This window comes from Pollicipes pollicipes, unplaced genomic scaffold (assembly GCF_011947565.3).
Source record: "Pollicipes pollicipes isolate AB1234 unplaced genomic scaffold, Ppol_2.1 Scaffold_1600;HRSCAF=1878_pilon_pilon_pilon, whole genome shotgun sequence".
Taxonomy (NCBI): Eukaryota; Metazoa; Arthropoda; class Thecostraca; order Pollicipedomorpha; family Pollicipedidae; genus Pollicipes; species Pollicipes pollicipes.
This window is the reverse complement of record NW_023595962.1, coordinates 20,933,913-20,946,582: the sequence shown is the minus strand read 5'-3', so window position 1 is coordinate 20,946,582 and position 12,670 is coordinate 20,933,913. Positions and strand designations below refer to the sequence as shown.

General features: G+C 49.7%; 1 protein-coding gene across 1 annotated transcript; it reads right to left on the bottom strand.

Annotated features, from left to right (window-relative positions):
• Positions 1 to 3,200: 3,200 nt before the first annotated feature.
• On the bottom strand, positions 3,201 to 11,389 carry LOC119112962 (zinc finger protein 525-like). Its single transcript, XM_037237300.1, has 2 exons — positions 11,310 to 11,389; positions 3,201 to 3,441 (listed from the first exon to the last, which is right to left on the bottom strand). The coding sequence occupies exons 1-2, from the start codon at positions 11,387 to 11,389 to the stop codon at positions 3,201 to 3,203; spliced, it is 321 nt and encodes a 106-aa protein (XP_037093195.1).
• Between the last annotated feature and the right edge of the window lie 1,281 nt (positions 11,390 to 12,670).

Here is a 12,670-nt window from a genome sequence, read left to right as displayed (position 1 = left end):
CTGAAACCATGGCCTGATTTTGACCTGCCATAGGTCAGTGAATTTACAAGGAACATCTCAATTGTTATGTCAAACGATTTGCTATTCAGTTGTCTATAGCTATGCAAAATGTGGCGCGGCTACGCCGCGCCGTTCGGAAGCTATTTTGGAAAACCTTCGGGGAGCCAATTTGACCCCCCTCCCCCACCCAAGCGCGTGTGAAACAAACAGACAACCTGAGCTGCAATGGGAGTGTTGGGCTGGTCTGCTAGAGACACTAAATTCACAGTGTTCTACAATTCACAATTAGCTACAATGGAAGTGCTGGACTGGTCTGATGGAGACACTGAACTGCGTTGGGAATGCTAAACTGATCTTCTGGAGACGCAGACGCAATTGGAGTGTTGGACATGGTCTGCTGGAGACAATGGACTGCATTATGAGTGCTCGACCGGTCTGCTCTAGACACTGAGCTGCAATGGAAGTGCTGGAATGGTCTGCTGTAGACACTGAGCTGCCATGGGAGTGCTAAACTGGTCTGCTGGAGACACCGAACTGCCATGGGAGTGCTAAATTGGTCTGCTGTAGACACTGGAGTGCAATGGAAATGCTAGACTGGGCCTGCCGGGAGTCTGGATTTGTCTGCTGGGTCCACCCCTGGAACGTCACGGTTGACAACAGAGCGTCTTGCACCTGCTCCTGCGTTCATCAACATGACGCATAGCACACCACTCTATATGCGTGCAGTTCGCTTCATCCAGAAAACACCGTTGCGCCTCAGCGTACGTAGACGCCCAGGGCGTGGATTTTATTCGACCGCAAACAAAATTGGGCACCCTCCTATCCAGCACACCGGTAGCGCCCGAACAACGGAACGCAAATTGGGCAACATTTTCGATCGTTCATCTCTTCCCATCGCTTCAGCAACGACCCTCAACCACTAAAATCAAAGAGCCGGCGGCCCCGCTCGGCTCCGCGCAACGGACGGGGTCGTCGCCCAGCACAGCGTCCGCCGAAACCGAATACGTTTGGCGGCAAACAGATTTGCCATTAAATCACCTCAGCTGGCTTGGGGAAAGGTGCTACGATGTAAGTTTTTGTCGTTGAACGACGACAGGCGAAGCTCTGTTACGACGGTTCTTACGGCCTATGCCGCACCACATGCTATTGCTGGGCCTATCACGGCAGCCGCACACAGATATGACATTCCGCTGGTGTGTCAGTTAATTTTGATATGCCAGCTTTGTTTAATGATTGTGATTTGAATAAGGAGAACCAGCTGTAACTCATAAAAATTCATGAACTTAAAACTCATGAGCTCACAAGTCATTTCACCATAAATTCCCGGCCGCAGTTCAAATTAGCTCCACAGTTACTGAGAGCAAACACAGTTGCTGAGTTACCACGTCACTGGACACAAACGCTATAACACGCAGTACTCATCCGAAAAATCGGAGCCCTTCACAAAACGTCACTTCTCACAAGACAATAATAGTAGACGGAAAAATGAAACCGGTATTTTGCATTTGTTTCTGATGCAACCGTTTCAACAGCAGGGCACAACAAACAAAAACAGCACAAAACGGCGGCATCCAAGCCTCCTCGAACCAGTCACTCTCACTTCTATACGCTCAGGTCAAGTCACGTCAAGATGCTGCGAGCAGTCCATCGCGTGCACCATCTGTCGGGCCACCGACGGAACTTGTTGTGTCAACAGACCGACACAACAGACGTTCAGAATCAAACGCTCCGAGACGTGAACTTCGTCAGTGCGCGTCTCGGTAACAAATTATCAGATTGACAATCTGAAGAGCTGCAGATACGGGCGGGAAGGGGGAGGGGCTTACAGCCACTATCCCCACACACACCTGGTGAGCCAGAGTACACCATGACTTGCACCGTAGCCAGCCTTTTGAATGTTGTCAACTCTTGCAATGGTCAGAACAACGGCGGTCATTTGCCTCTAGTCCCGCTCCGTAAACCAACGCATGCATGAACTAGCGACAGCTGCGTTCCGAACGCATATTTTGACCAGCTTAGCTTGATAACCTTCATCTTGCAGGATCGGCGGTTGGGCGCGTTCTTGTGGGGAATCGTTCGCAAACTGCAAGTCAAGACAAGCACCGTTCCCCAGCGACCCACCATTAAAGAGAGTGTTACACATTTGTATGCGGGTTTGAACTGAAACAGGCGTCTTGAAGGTCATGCGGTGCGATTCACGGCCCCGCCCTTCTTAGGACCTAAGACTTCCAATTTCTGGACCACAAGTCCGTGAAGATGTGCGGACTATTTCTGGGCGAATGCTTCAAGACCACCAAGGCACCCACGACGCCATAATAGCGCCATTCAAATCTTATCATTCCGCTGGCCCCGCAGCGATCAGTGCCAAGCAATGTATAGTTATCGAGTCGTTAATATCTGGCGTTCGTGAAGACGACTTCCAGATATCACAGCCGTCAAGTGAATCTCAATCAATATTGCGCGAAGTACGATCACGTAATCAAACAATAACGTATTGGGGAACATATTCACTTAACGCAGAAATTGTGTTGTCTAGAGCAGTCTTTTCCACATCAAAGTACGCAAATAATTATAAGCGTATTTCTTTCATTACATATGATGTTTGCTTCAAATCGCCAAATGTGAAACATTCCCTTTAACGAAGTACCCCTAACATGTGCGGGCTCGCACGTGATTATTCAAGCCAGCTCTGCGAATGAACGACTTGCCGCAGACGGTGCAGGAGAAGGGCTTGCCGCCGGTGTGCGTCAATGCGTGGCTGTTCAAGTCACTCGTCTGCCCAAACGCCCTGCCACAGACACCACACGCGTGAGGCTTATCCACACGGACACGGAGGACACCACACGCGTAAGGCTTATCCACACGGACACGGACACAGAGGACACCACACGCGTGAGGCTTATCCACACGGACACGGACACGGAGGACACCACACGCGTAAGGCTTATTCACACGGACACGGACACGGAGGACACCACACGCGTAAGGCTTATCGCCCGTGTCCGTCCAACCATGAACCACCAGGGAGCTCTTGCGACTGAACAGCTTCTCGCACACACCACAGCAGAACGCCCTGCCACAGGCGCCACACGCTTGGGGCTTATCACCCGTGTCCGTCCGATCATGAACCGCCAGGGCGCTCTGCGACTGAACCGCTTCTCGCACACACCACCGCAAAACGGTTTATCGCCCGTGTGGGTTCAGGCATGCTCCCGCAGGCTGCACCGGTACATGAACGCCTTGTCACATAGCTCACAGCGGAACGGCCGCTCTCGGGTGAGGATTCGGGCGTTGCATACCAGCGCCGTCCTCTTGATGAACGCCCTGCCGCTGAGCTTGCAACAGGACGGCTTCTCGCCGGTGTGCGTCCGCGAGTGGTCCTTCAAGACCCATTTGTGGTTGAACGCCTTGCTGCAGACGTCACGGGCGAACGTCTTCTCGCTGGTGTGGGCGCGAGTGTGCCTGTTCGGCCGCTGTGGTCGCCGAACGAAACGCCGCAGAAGTTACAGCTGAACGGCTTCTCGCTAGTGTGTGTTTAAGCATGTCTTGTCAGGTCCTTTTGGCGGCCGAAGGCCTTGCCACGAACGCCGCAGCGGAGCGAGTTATGAAAGGCATGGACTCAAGCATGACTGTTCAGTCTGCTTCTATCGCCAAACGATATATCGCATACGTCACGAACGGACGGTCGTTCGCCCGCGTGGTTTTGGCTGTGAGCGATCAGCGCCTTTTGATATTTAAACGATTTGCCGCGGACCACGCAACAGTGCGGCCTGGCGGCACTGTGGGTCAACAGATGACAAGTCAGGATACTTCGTTGATTAAACGCCTTTCCACACACGTCGCAGGTACACGGTTTTTCACCCGCGTGAGTACGAATACGCATTTCCAGTTGACTGTGGCTGTGAATTTGCAAAACAGTAGTTGGTATCTACAAGCGGCAAACCGAATTAGTATCACCCTTAGCATCATCTGCATCGTCGCCATCATCGTCATCCGCAACATCATCATCATCGATGATGATAACTATTTGGGCTTTGGGCGCGCCGACTGTTCTGGTCATATGGCGCCTTTCATCATTATCATCATCGATGATGGCAACGATTTGGGCTTTGGGCGCGCCGACTGTTCTGGTCATATGACGCCGATCATCATTGTCATCATCACGCATGCATTTTTAACACCAGGAATAATAGCCGGCACAGCCCGATGACAGTGAAAACTACCTCTGGCTGCGCTGGCGACACTTCTCTCGAACGTCGAGACGCCGAAGTCGTCCTTGAAGGCGGGCCCATTGTCACCTCTCTTAAAACGAGCGTTGTTACGTTGTTAGCTTTAGGCTGTTAGCGTTGTTTTCGGCGCTGAAGAGCATTGCAACATCCTGCTACACGGCTGACAGTGGTCTCACGGACAAACGAAAACGGCATTGGACAGCATTCGTGAAAAAATAGGAAAATGATGTCAGTAACAGAAAGAGGAGAACAGGCCAATCACAGAACGAAGAGAACAGCGTCTGTCAAACAACTCATCCACTGTGGGCCAGCCAGTCGTCTTTGAGTTCAGAGTTCTAACGCCGAGCTATCGACCTTCAATACATCAGGAGGTGGGAGGTGCTAGTTAAACACGTCATGAAGCAAGCATTAGATACGGTAGCACTCATTGGTTATCGTAGCACTCAATATCTTAAGCTGTGGATATGATTAGGAGCCAAAACAGCTCCGCAAAGTTTCACGAGAAAACTTGAAAACCAAGGCATCTGAATCCAGAAAATGATCGTCACCTGTGAAAATTTGTTTGCAAAAACAAATCAACAGCATCCAAGCAATTCCTTCATTCTGAGACACACCACGCCATAAGTGTCAGTTGAATCCTCGAGACTCTTTTTATGGTACAACGAGATGGAAGCTAAGCACAGAACTCTACTTTAAACATAAGGCCGCTTCGACCATATTACAATGCAATTCGGCGCACCACGTCGGCCCGAAGAAAGCGCTTTTTCTGTCCCAACTTCGAAGAATAGCACATGCATCTTCTGATCCGCAATCATGTGAGCATGGTCTAACTAAAAAGCACGTTCAGAATAGCAAGAGGGTCTGCTGTTTGTACCACGCGTTCTCGATTCAGCACAAGAACAGCTCTGCGTTGAAAACGAGTCGCAGGGGAAGCAAAATAAAAAAGCTGATTAGCTTTTTAAAGAGGTAAAGCAAGCATATTATGTAGGTGTCAAAACCTCTTTTATAGATGATGAACTGTGCAAACAGGTGAATGTCGCCGTAAGATGGAGTGGCACGCGCGGCGTCAGAGCAAAGTGGACTTGTGGTCATAGTTTAACCTTCATAGTGCAAATGAGGCTAGATGCGTCTGTGATTATCTGTTGAAAGGATTTGCAATGCATGCGTTGATTGACTGAAAGGAAAATGTGCGCGGAAGAACGTAGTGTGAAAGAGATTTTGTAACCTACCCACAGGGGAATTTAATGCAGGAGAAACAAGGTGAAGCATTCGTGACCGGCATAATACATGCCCGGACGGCAGCGCGACGCTCTCGGGTAGGGGACAATTTGACCCCCTGAATTCCCCAAAGCTAAGAGAGCTCAGATTCACAAAGTTCACCAAATTCACGGGGTAGGTAGGCCCGTATGTGATCTGAATTATGTGCAAGTTTGAGGTTCTTGTGTCATGACCTTCAGGTCAAGCAAATTCAAATAATGTCAAATTTGAGACAGGTGTCATAAGTGCCCTCAGACCTTCCCATGCAACCAACTTGATACCTCCTGATACCCCTTGATACCTCTTCTAAGCAAACTGTCAATGCTGTTCATATCAGGGCAATAACCATATCTGACGTTTAGAAGGTCAAGATGACCAAAATCTTGAGAATGTATGGATAGTTGAATTAACATCAGCGTAAAGGCTCATGCTAGGAGGCATGCTCTTCTAAATAAAAGGTCGCGTGGTGTACTTTTCGGTCAGCGACCTACTCTGATATAACATCCGACATCTGATTACATCCCCATCTGACATCCGACAGGTCCAAATAAGGTATCTGTGGACATCCATGCAGTCAACAAGTTCGAAATAAGCGTCAAAATATACAACATAGAGCAAGTTCTTCAAAAAACAATTGTTTACTCTTGAACCCAACCTGACCTGCACACTTTTCTAAGGTCAGTGGTGTGAGGCGTAATCCTAAATTGTGCAACGTGTTGCAAATGTCTTCTTGTCTAAGGATCTATCCCAAATACGCATGGCTTCGACTAACAAACCGTTCTCACATTGGGTTGAATGATTCCCTAGGCAGTGCCCTCGCTGACAGGATTGGCCTGACTTTGACTTGCCATAGGTTGGCAACTTTATACGGAGCATCTAATTTTATTGGCTCAAAAAGGCTACTCAGTTACCTGTAGTTACACAAAGTTTAGCGTGGCTGGCAGTGCCAATTTTTGTATAGTTGCTATGTAGCAGCGATACAAAATTTTCAGCCGCTAAAAGCATGAATACAATAAGGTAGCAATTCACCTATGTGATAACAGAATAGTTTCATGTAGCGTCCAGCAAATGTTGCGGAAAACCTGCATGGGTCAAATTGACCCCAACTCTATGCAAGCGTGTGTTCATGAACACTTTGGAGAAACATGTTTTGGGAGATGGTGCGCCACTAGGTGAATGCGTGGTTGAGCGACAAGCAGCAATGAAGCCTAGCATAACAAATGTCATTAAAAATGTAAACTTAAGCAAAATCTAGAGACAACGTTGACCCGAATATATTGTAATCGCAGCAAGTTCGTAATCCTCGTCCGAGGGTGACCACACAAATGTCATCATGAGACCTGACTTGAGCAATATTGCTCTAGTCATGCACGTTTGGAAATAGCTCGTTATTCGTTGCGGATACCAAAGCCGCTCTCAGATTTCTTTCTATCCTGATACACAGTGGGGGCATCCAAACCTCTTTCAGCTCAGCCGTCTGTGTTTCGTGCACCCCTTGACGTGGAGCCCTGTATCTGTGTCGGATGTAAGGGTCGGACTATTTATTATTTTTATATCGTTTCGTGGGAGGGCTTGCAGAGATTCCGGGCATTTTCTGGATCCACGTTGAAGGGAGTGTTCCACATTTGTATGGGGCTTTGAGCTGAGAAATAACCATCTTGAAGACCTTTCGGTGCAGTTCACAGCCTTGCCCTTCTTAAGACCTAAACTTCTTTACTCTCTGAGCTTCAGGTCCTCGAAAATGGGGAGGACATTTCTGGAGAGTATTCTAGTCACCTTGGCATTCATGACGTCATAATAACGTCATTATGTCTGCCATTCCACAAACCATACGGCGATCAAGATCAAGGCCGATAAAAATATAATGGTTGAGTCGTTCAGGCGTTCGTGAGCACGATGTCAAGATATAACTGCCATCACTTGGCTCTCAATCAATGCTGTACAAGATACGAAGACATAAACAGTGACGTCTTGCGGGGCATGTTTCCTATGCCAGACATCGTGTCGTCTAGGGCGGTCCTTTCCATTTTAAAGCATATCAATAGTTTAAGTGAGCTTACTTTATCATGGCTGACGCCTGGGTCAGTTGCTTCAAATGCGGGACATTCCCTTTAAACTTACTCTACCTTTTTCGCCCTTGATCGTAAGCGCGGCTTGAAACGTGAAATCCTGCCAACAGAACAGATGTTTGCTCTATAGCGTCGTTCTACCAGCACCCTGGCATATCAAAGATTGATATCTCGGCATTAAACTATGAGGTTATATGCAGAAACACGAGCTTTAGAATATCTACATCCTCCGAACTCTTTCAGAAAGAGCTTCTAAACTCCCTCGGCCTTCCTTGCATATATCAAGAAAGAGGTGGCGTAAATGGCTTGCAACAGCAGCGGCATCGTTGGTGGACGAGAATATAGTCATCATCTCTAAGGGCCATTCCTCGTCCTGCGTAGGCAATGATAGCAGCCCGAGCGAAGCCCGAAGATCTCGTGACGTCACCTGAAAGCCAGCCGATATATGCGCGCTCCCCCATTCCCGTATTTCAGAGCGTCGCAATTGTACCTTTCGGGCGCATGGATCACAAATACCATGCACCAGTTTTGCAAGGTCCGGGGCGGATCCAGGATTTTGTCAAGGGGGACGCAACATTCTGGGGCCTCCTGCAGTTTGGGCCCCACCCCCCGAAAAAAGTATCTCTGCGTTTCGGTCATTACGTTTGGAGGCAATTTGTACGTTATATATATATATATATATATATATATATATATATATATATATATATATATATGCATTTACTTATTCATTTATCTAAAAGATACGGAAACCCACTTTACTGTGCACAGCCTGATAATGCTAAGCGTGCTATGCATGCATACACACAAGTCATTTTAAATGCTGTGATTTTGAGGCCAAGTGTTTCGGAACAACGGGCAAAGCAAACTTGAGTTGGCTGCTAACGTCCATCACAGCCAAGTTGACGGCAAGTTGACATAAAGAGCCAATAGCAAAATTTCTCCAGACAGCGTAATGAGCCCCCAGAATTTCCCCCAAACAACACTTATTCAATCAGCGAGGAATAAACTTCGTTTGCTTATGAACCCTTTAGTTTTGCTAACAATGATTCTTGCCCGTCTGTAGGCCCAAAGGCATCCAATTTTGTTGTATTTTTGTTTTAAGAAAACTGCGCCCGTCCGACCGGTTATGGGCCCCTTCGGAGCCTTTAGGTCACCTCGGCATGGTCCGTGGGGCATGGTCCCGTGCCTCCCACCCTCTTCCCCCCCCCCCCCCCTCCACACTCCGCATCCGCCACCGGCCGGAGCAGGTTAACAGATGGGGCTCGCCAAGGACATAGGGCCATCCACTCAAATACGAAATGCTGACGACGCAATGTGTAGGACTCTGAACGATCGGGTGCGCCCGAGCAGGTTAATATATAGGGTCCCGTCAAGAGCGTAAGGCCCTCCATTCAGATAGGAAGCATTCAAAATCTAATGCAGAGGACCCTTGAATTATTCAGTGCGTCGGTGCAGGTTAACGTACAGGGCCCCGACAAGGGCGTAGTGCCCTCCATTTAAATAGGAAGTACCCAAAACCCAATGCAGAGGGCCCCCGAGTGATCGAGTGTGCCCGAGCGGGCTAACAAATAGGGCTACCATCAAGAGCGTAGAGCCCTCCATTCGAATGGGAAGCACCAAAGACCCTAGATAAACGGTCCCTGAATGATGGAATGTGCCCAAACAGCTTATCAGAAGGGACCCGGAAAGAGCGTTGGGACCTCAATGGAAATAAAAAATATTCAAATCTGAGTGCGGAGTGCCCCCGAAAGATGGAATATACCCGAACAGATTATCAGGTGGCCCAGACAGGAGTGCAGGGCCCTAAATTCAAATACCAAGACCCAATATATAGGGCCCCCGAACAGCCCAGTGTGGCCAAAGCGGTGAACAGATGGGGCCCCGACAAGTACGTAGGGCCACATTCAAATAGCACGTGCCCAAAGCCCAATGTACAGGGCCTCCAAACGATCCAACGTGCCCGAGCAGGTTATCAGATAGGTCCGCGACGAGAGCGTAGAGCCCCCTATTCAGAAAAAAATATCCAAGACCCAGTGTGGAGCGTCCCCGAACGTCTGAGCGTGCCCAAGCAGGCCATCAGATTGGCCCGCGACGAGAGTGAAGGGCCCTAAGCAAGCAAGTGATAAAAAACTGGAAATGCCCGAGGCCAATGTGGAGGGCTCATGAGGATATTGCAAGTGTGTCGTTAGGTTATCCGAGACCCACGTAAACTGCAGCTGAGCAGCCGAGAATATCCCGGAAGGTTAACATAAGACAACCCGGCTTTAGCTCACAGAGGCTTTCTGGCGGGTGGAAAGAATCCATGGAAGGGCCCGTGATTGACAAGAGTGCCCCGGCACGCTAACAGGAAGGGCCCCAACAACAGTGCAGGGCCCTCGGAGCAAATGCAGAGAAATAAAGGGCAACATGGAATGCTCCTTAGCGATCAAATTAATCCTGCAAGTGGGCACATGGGTCTCCCGGAAACAGCATGGGGCCCCTAGACAGTGTACCGAGGCTTAAAAGCTCAAGTCATAACTTGTGCAATCACCAAATGATTATTTTGCGACTTCTCACAGGCCCATCACTTTTACTTACAGCTGTTCTTGGTCGCCTGAAAGTCCAGAGCTACCCGGTTTTGTTGTGTTTTGTGTTTAAAAAACTGCACCTGTTCGGCCAGTGCTATGGGTCCCCCTTGGAACCAATGACCCCCTTCGGGACCCAACAGGAGGGGGGGGGGGCATGGCCCTGTGGCCACTCCCCTCCTCTGGATCCACCCCTGTGCAAGGCTCATTTGCTAACGGTTATGCATTTAACATGAATTTACGATGCTCAATGCCTGTAATTTCGCCACGACACATAACAAGGCTCAGCTCAGAGCGGAACCGTGTATAAGTAGGTACTTATTGGAGTGACCCATCAATTCTCCAAATTGCAGTGCCTTCAGGCAACAGCCTCTGCCAGTGGTCTTCTTCCATGGTGGGCAACGGGCATAACGCTTCAACTGCAACAGCAGGCGAACGACCAAGACGCATCAGCCCCGTCACCTCCCACTGGGCAGCGACCTAATGCTGCGACTCAACATGCAGTTTAAAGTTCGGTGGGAGTGAGATAAACAAAGTCCACTGTTTTTTTCATGGCTCGTGACGTCACTGGTGCAGGAGGGAGGCGGGAGGGGGGGGGGGGGGGCAGCTACGCTATCGACAGATCGGTGTAGCTGCCGTTTCGTTCCCAGTTTGGATAGTCTCCAGCCTCCCCCAGGTTTACTCTCATTCATTCCTAACTTCGAAAGAGGAGTATATAAAATCCGTGGTCAAAAGTGAAAGTGGGATCTCGTAAAAATAGGATCGTTTGCGAATTTCACCTGGCCCAGCCCCTCCCTCACCGGTTTTGCAACATTACCACTGCATGTCCCAGCGATCAGATGGCCACGTACAACGTGCAGACGTTGCGGCCCGACCAGGCGCTGGCGTCTCACAACGTGCGACGGCCAACGTTAAATGCTGGAAAACAACTGCTAAGACGATTGCACCCGTGCTATGTAAAACGCGACTACCCGACATTTGCAAACTGTGTTTAGGGTCCAGGACTTACCTACCGAACGTACAGAATTGGGCGACCAACGCGTTCGGAAGCCAAGGTCGCGATGCGTCAGAGTTGAAGAGCCCACCCCAAACACGAGACTGAGGTGGCCGGAAACGACCCAAGACCGTGAGGAAACCCATAGAGGCCTTCTTATCCGGAAGTTGTTTTGGAGCGCCGCGACGGCGACAGGACCACCAGCTTCAGCAGCCCCTTCACCACCTGCTTCAGCAGCCCCTTCACCACCAGCTTCAGCAGCCGCGCCGTCATGCGGGCATCACATTCAACGGTCCCATTCAAACCAGCAAAGCTCCAAGACCAAGAAGGTACCTAACAATGACCAGCAACGTAAGAGCCTCTTCGGCGTTGGGACAGCCGACAGGCAAAGAAGTCCACGAATGTCGATAAGAAGCCTATCACTGGACGCGCGCTTATCTAAGCGTGTCAACATTTATCAGCCACGCTTTGCATTAAAATCCCACACCTTTGGCAGTGAGCACGGCATGCCACCACAAATTTCGATGGACACGATGGAACAAAGTTATCCGACGGTATTCAGTGATTAAGTGGGCTAGGTTAGAATAACCGTATTTATTGGGTCCATGTCAGCGCATGTCGCCATGTCATTCGCCACTTTTATCAAAATGTCTAGGTCAGTGATCAGCCAATCCGGGAAACATTGCTCTAAAACAGCGATTGTGTTCATCACCTGCGTATAAAACTGAAATATTTCCTGAGCCAATCGCTTTGCCTCAGTAACCGGACTTGGCCAAGGTGCAACCGGCATCTTTATTCCTTGAAGCGGCAAGAATTCAGTCCACAAATTCATCCGCCTCATTGTCGACATCCGACGAACACTGTCGCTTTATGTTTGGCGTTTTGTTTGCTTCGTTTTGGCGCACGATGTCGGGTATGTTTATCCCGATAAGATCGCCGAACGAACGATTTTCCACAAATCTCACAAGGGAACTTGCCTGTGGTCGGCGTGGCTTCGAACATGAGACATCAAGTTGCATCGGAGATTGAATAATTTGCCGCAGATCTCACAAATGAATGGTCTTTCCCCCCGTGTGAATTCGATGGTGGGCTTCTGGATGTCTCGTGAGTGGGGACGGAGGATACTGGCCAGTTTCTCCACGGTCTTTCATTGGTAAGGCAACGAATACAAACGCGCTATACTATCGTGGCAACCACGCCAACACGGCAACGGCGAATGTTTTCTGGATTTCCATCCTGGGCGTTAATCCTTGCGCTGGTCGAGCTGAGAACAGACCTCGCAGGACTTGGCTGCAGGTAAGACTCACGTAAGTGAAAATAAACAACATATCCACAGTATGATCGCTTTACATACTTTCCCGCGTGCCGAGGATCCGCTCTGCCTCACTCATCAACAGCCTTCATGTGTGTGCGTTGACCCTCGCGCCCCCTCCAAAAAGCAGGCGCCTCCTCGCGCCTCGCACCACTCACGACACGTGACACAGCCCTACCGCTGCCGCGCCGTCCACAGACGGTTTGCCTGATGACGTCGCGACCCCGCCTGTGCCTGCTGCT

Excerpts from the sequence above, each read along its gene's own strand:
- LOC119112962 (XM_037237300.1), bottom strand. The coding sequence starts at position 11,389 with ATGACGGCGCGGCTGCTGAAGCTGGTGGTGAAGGGGCTGCTGAAGCAG. Across the intron at positions 3,442-11,309 it reads CTGCTGAAGCTGGTGGTCCT|CGAGAAGACGTTCGCCCGTG; the intron begins GTCGCCGTCGCG and ends CGCCCACACCAG.